We start from the raw sequence: 3870 nt of genomic DNA on the forward strand, positions 1-3870 counted from the left end.
CTTCAAGAAAATCAGTGGATATTCCAATATTAAGAAACAGTATACCATAAGTGTGCGCAACTAGTACACATCCTGTACATCTCGGCACCAGTCCTAATTATTTCCCCCAATAAGTAGTCAAATATATGAGCGCGGATAAAACAAAGTGAATAGAAATACGAAAGAATTGCGAGTCTTAAGATTTTGTTTTTAGTATTGTACCCGTCTTAACACATCTGGTCTTGGTCCAATTTCAAGTTAATTCATCCCTTTCATTATCGTATGACTAATACATTTCATGTACACTGCCCAGTGTAGCATAAACCTTCTCCCATTGCAAAATTTTTAAATCTAACAAAAGCCATCTTTCAACAATTTTCTGTATACAAACTTGACAAAAACATTTGTATTCATTCAGTGGATGCTTAAGATAGAAGCATCAGCAAAGTTTTATCTCAATCTCACCAGCATCACCATACTGTAGATAACGCTTTTAATAATATTCTTGGCAGTTGTGATCTACCGTTGTTTAAATTAAAAGATCGACGAGCTGTAAACATGCGAAAATCCTGCTAATATCATATGGACATTACTGGTTTTTATGCATCATGACGAATACGAATAGACCGATCAAGCCAAATCATGTACACATATTTTCTTTCGAAATTAACGCCACAGCGACCATGATACACAATTAATAAAGCGCTATAACATTTTATTAAAATTTTGACGTTTGTGTTATACAATTAAAGTAACTATAAAAATCTAGTTCTCTCAGCAAGCAATAGTATGCATAAGAATATATAACTCGATCTAAGATACCACTTGTCGCGATATATGAACAAACATCTACTAATTATCATAGAAGAGATGATAAAATTGATAGCATAACAATGCTGAAATCTTTTGAACATAGGTACAAGATAACTCAGTCCACTTTCTATGAATATTCAAAGTAAAAGTTACTGAAGAGTCGCAATTTAGAAAGATTTCGTATAAATGGCGCATACCAGAATTTTTTGCTAATATACGCGTAATCTAGTCAGGCTAAATGTGTAATCATAAATAGAATGTTAACTAAAAAAATGGTAGAATTTGATAACATATATACGAATATCAAGGAGTTAAATCAATTACAGATACAGGACAAAAAACCTATCTAACGCCATTTGACTATATAATACTTGGCATCTATTTTTGTCGAAGCAGATAGTGCAACTAATTGCTCACTTACGAAAGTGTCTTACTTCTATCTGCCTACTACAGTACTAACGCTCTTACACAAGTACTATAATATAACTAATTAAACCGGAATAGACCAATCACTATCAATGATTCCATACTAAAATAAAAATAAAAGCATCTCAGTAATGTTGAAATCCGTATCGATAAATATCTTATTTCAATGAATAATATTTAATATTTAAACTACTTACTTGAATATCTATGATTTGACGATATAACCTTTCTGCAATAGATTGCCCCTCACTAGCCGTAGGTAATAAAATTTCCTGAATGTAGCAACATAAAACATTAAAATAAGGGCAACTAACTACACAGTAAATGTAGACTTTCAATAAAAATACTACAAAAGTCTTACATGATCTTTATATAATATTTTATCGACCGGGCTAACAACACAAGCCGTTCCAGCACCAAAAATTTCTAATAACTATATAACATGATAATTCTCATCATCAAAACAATTCATATAGGTACCTATAAAAGAACTAACATCAACACTATCTCTTCAAATATACCCTATCTTCTTTGCTAGCTTGTACCACATCTTTCATTGTAAAGTCTTCTTCTACAACTTTTATACCATCCTAATTGTTACAAAAAATTCAGTTACGTCATTTATTCTATTACACAGATAATGCTTGTTCATTAAAAGCATCCCAAAGTATTTATATACCCATTGCCTAGCGATATCAAGCAGAGACAAACGAGTAATACCAGGTAAAATTAATCCATTCAGCGGTGGAGTCCTGAGCTCTTTTTCTATATTAGTATTAAATAATCATATTTACTGCATTCATGGTATAATAGATTCTACCAAGTTATCCTTACCCCCATTTTCGTTAATCCAATACATAAAAATGTTCATTGTGCCAATTTCAGTTACCTATGCATTATTAATTATGCAGAATTAATGCTACTTTAGCTATGAGTATATCATCGAAAATAGATTCGGACGATTTTAATGCTCATAGTACGTACGCTGTGCTCCTTGCCATATAACCAAAGAACCTGTTGGCAACCGTGCTTCTCAGCTCTATTTAAAGGGGCTACAGTTGGACCATAATTGCTGTAAACGATATATTAAAAGAATTATAAATAGATCATAATATTACAGTACCCGTACCGGTAATTGCTTAAAAGCAATCTCAAGATACATACCCTCCAACTTTTGCCCATCCTAAACCGCCAGGCCACGCACGAATAAATTCAGTATCAGCCCATAAAGCAATGGGATTAAGGACACCGGTGGTAAAGTATGCTCCAACCGGACAAAGAATGATATACAGTAATGCTGATTTGCTGGTTTTAACACCTAAAGTAGGCTGTATAAATATTATACCAACTAAGATAACGTTATAATAACCACATGAATTGGTCTAATAGCTTACATCTGTTCCAATCATAGTTGGCCTGATATAAAGTGAAGCATTCTTAGATTCAGGTACCCAATCCATATCAGTTTTAAGTAATTCTTTCAGACATTCAAGAAATTGATCTCCAGAAAATCCCTATGATGCAATAGTTACATGTGATTCTATGTTCTATCGTAAGATACGCAGGATGTGAAAAAGTACAATCCGTCACTATCGTTATTAGCAATGTTTACTAACAGGAAGACCCAAGCTCTGAGCGCTTTTGTTCATTCTTTCCATATTGAGTTGGGGTCTGAATAATCTTATTCTACCATCAGTACCTTTATATGCTTTCATACCTTCAAAAGTCTTTTATAAAATTAAATAAATACTCACTTAGATTCGTAATAAAAATAAGGGTTTACCAATTAAATGGATGAAGAGTGTTTCATGTAACCAATACCTCAAGTGAATAATGGAAAACTTTTGCTACTGGAGAAATCTGCAAATCACGTATTGGGCCAATACGAGGTTCTTTCCATCCTATATCTTTATGCCATTCTATGGTAAGCATATGATCAGTTGTGTTGTGACCAAATATTAAATCTTTCTCAGCAGGTTTTGGCTTAGGATTTTCAGTCCTTTCAATAGTTAGATTTTTAGCCTAAATATCCAAGTTGGCAACAATACACTAATGTTATTGCATTGAAATTCATGATTGAGTAGTAGTATGCTAAAAAGTAATTACATTATAGATAGCATTTGTAGAACTCTTTCATGATAGAACGATTATGGAACATACTGGTAAGAATAAAAAATCATGGGCAGAAGTTATACAATTGCTACATGATCAAAGCTTTCAAAATTTCAATATCATGATACTAAATTTAGTAAACTACAGTATAATTACAGTGAACTACTGTTTCTGACTGCCAATGTAATGCTTGAAGCTAGAAGTACGTACGACGAGCTTATACAGAAAGTAATCATTAAAGATTACTCATACTACAGTACTTTCAATGAGATGCCAATGTTATGAAATACATTACGACTATAATCATGACCTTCATCATTCTGAATATCTCTCTAAAATACTAGCTGTAATATCATCCGCTAGAAAAGAAAGGTACAAACTTTGACTTGAATATCTCATGCAAATACGCTGTAACTAAATCTTTTCAATGCAATCTACGCAAATACACTAGCGTCAAAATGTAATATAATCCATATTTGACATCTCTGTCTAGATATCGCTATGCTTTATGGACTTTAAAGTAAACTGGTATAGCATATC

General features: G+C 32.6%; 1 protein-coding gene across 1 annotated transcript; it reads right to left on the bottom strand.

Annotated features, from left to right (window-relative positions):
* Window positions 1–1282: 1282 nt before the first annotated feature.
* On the bottom strand, window positions 1283–3649 carry TRIADDRAFT_61621 (uncharacterized protein; the record flags this gene model as incomplete). Its single annotated transcript, XM_002117603.1, has 12 exons — window positions 1283–1321; window positions 1416–1490; window positions 1580–1651; window positions 1740–1808; window positions 1898–1983; window positions 2053–2107; window positions 2203–2290; window positions 2383–2546; window positions 2613–2732; window positions 2835–2945; window positions 3040–3240; window positions 3641–3649. 12 exons carry the CDS (start codon window positions 3647–3649, stop codon window positions 1283–1285), a joined length of 1089 nt encoding a protein of 362 aa, XP_002117639.1.
* Between the last annotated feature and the right edge of the window lie 221 nt (window positions 3650–3870).

The sequence above is a fragment of the Trichoplax adhaerens genome, genomic scaffold, assembly GCF_000150275.1.
Source record: "Trichoplax adhaerens TRIADscaffold_26 genomic scaffold, whole genome shotgun sequence".
In the NCBI taxonomy this organism is placed as follows: Eukaryota; Metazoa; Placozoa; class Uniplacotomia; order Trichoplacea; family Trichoplacidae; genus Trichoplax; species Trichoplax adhaerens.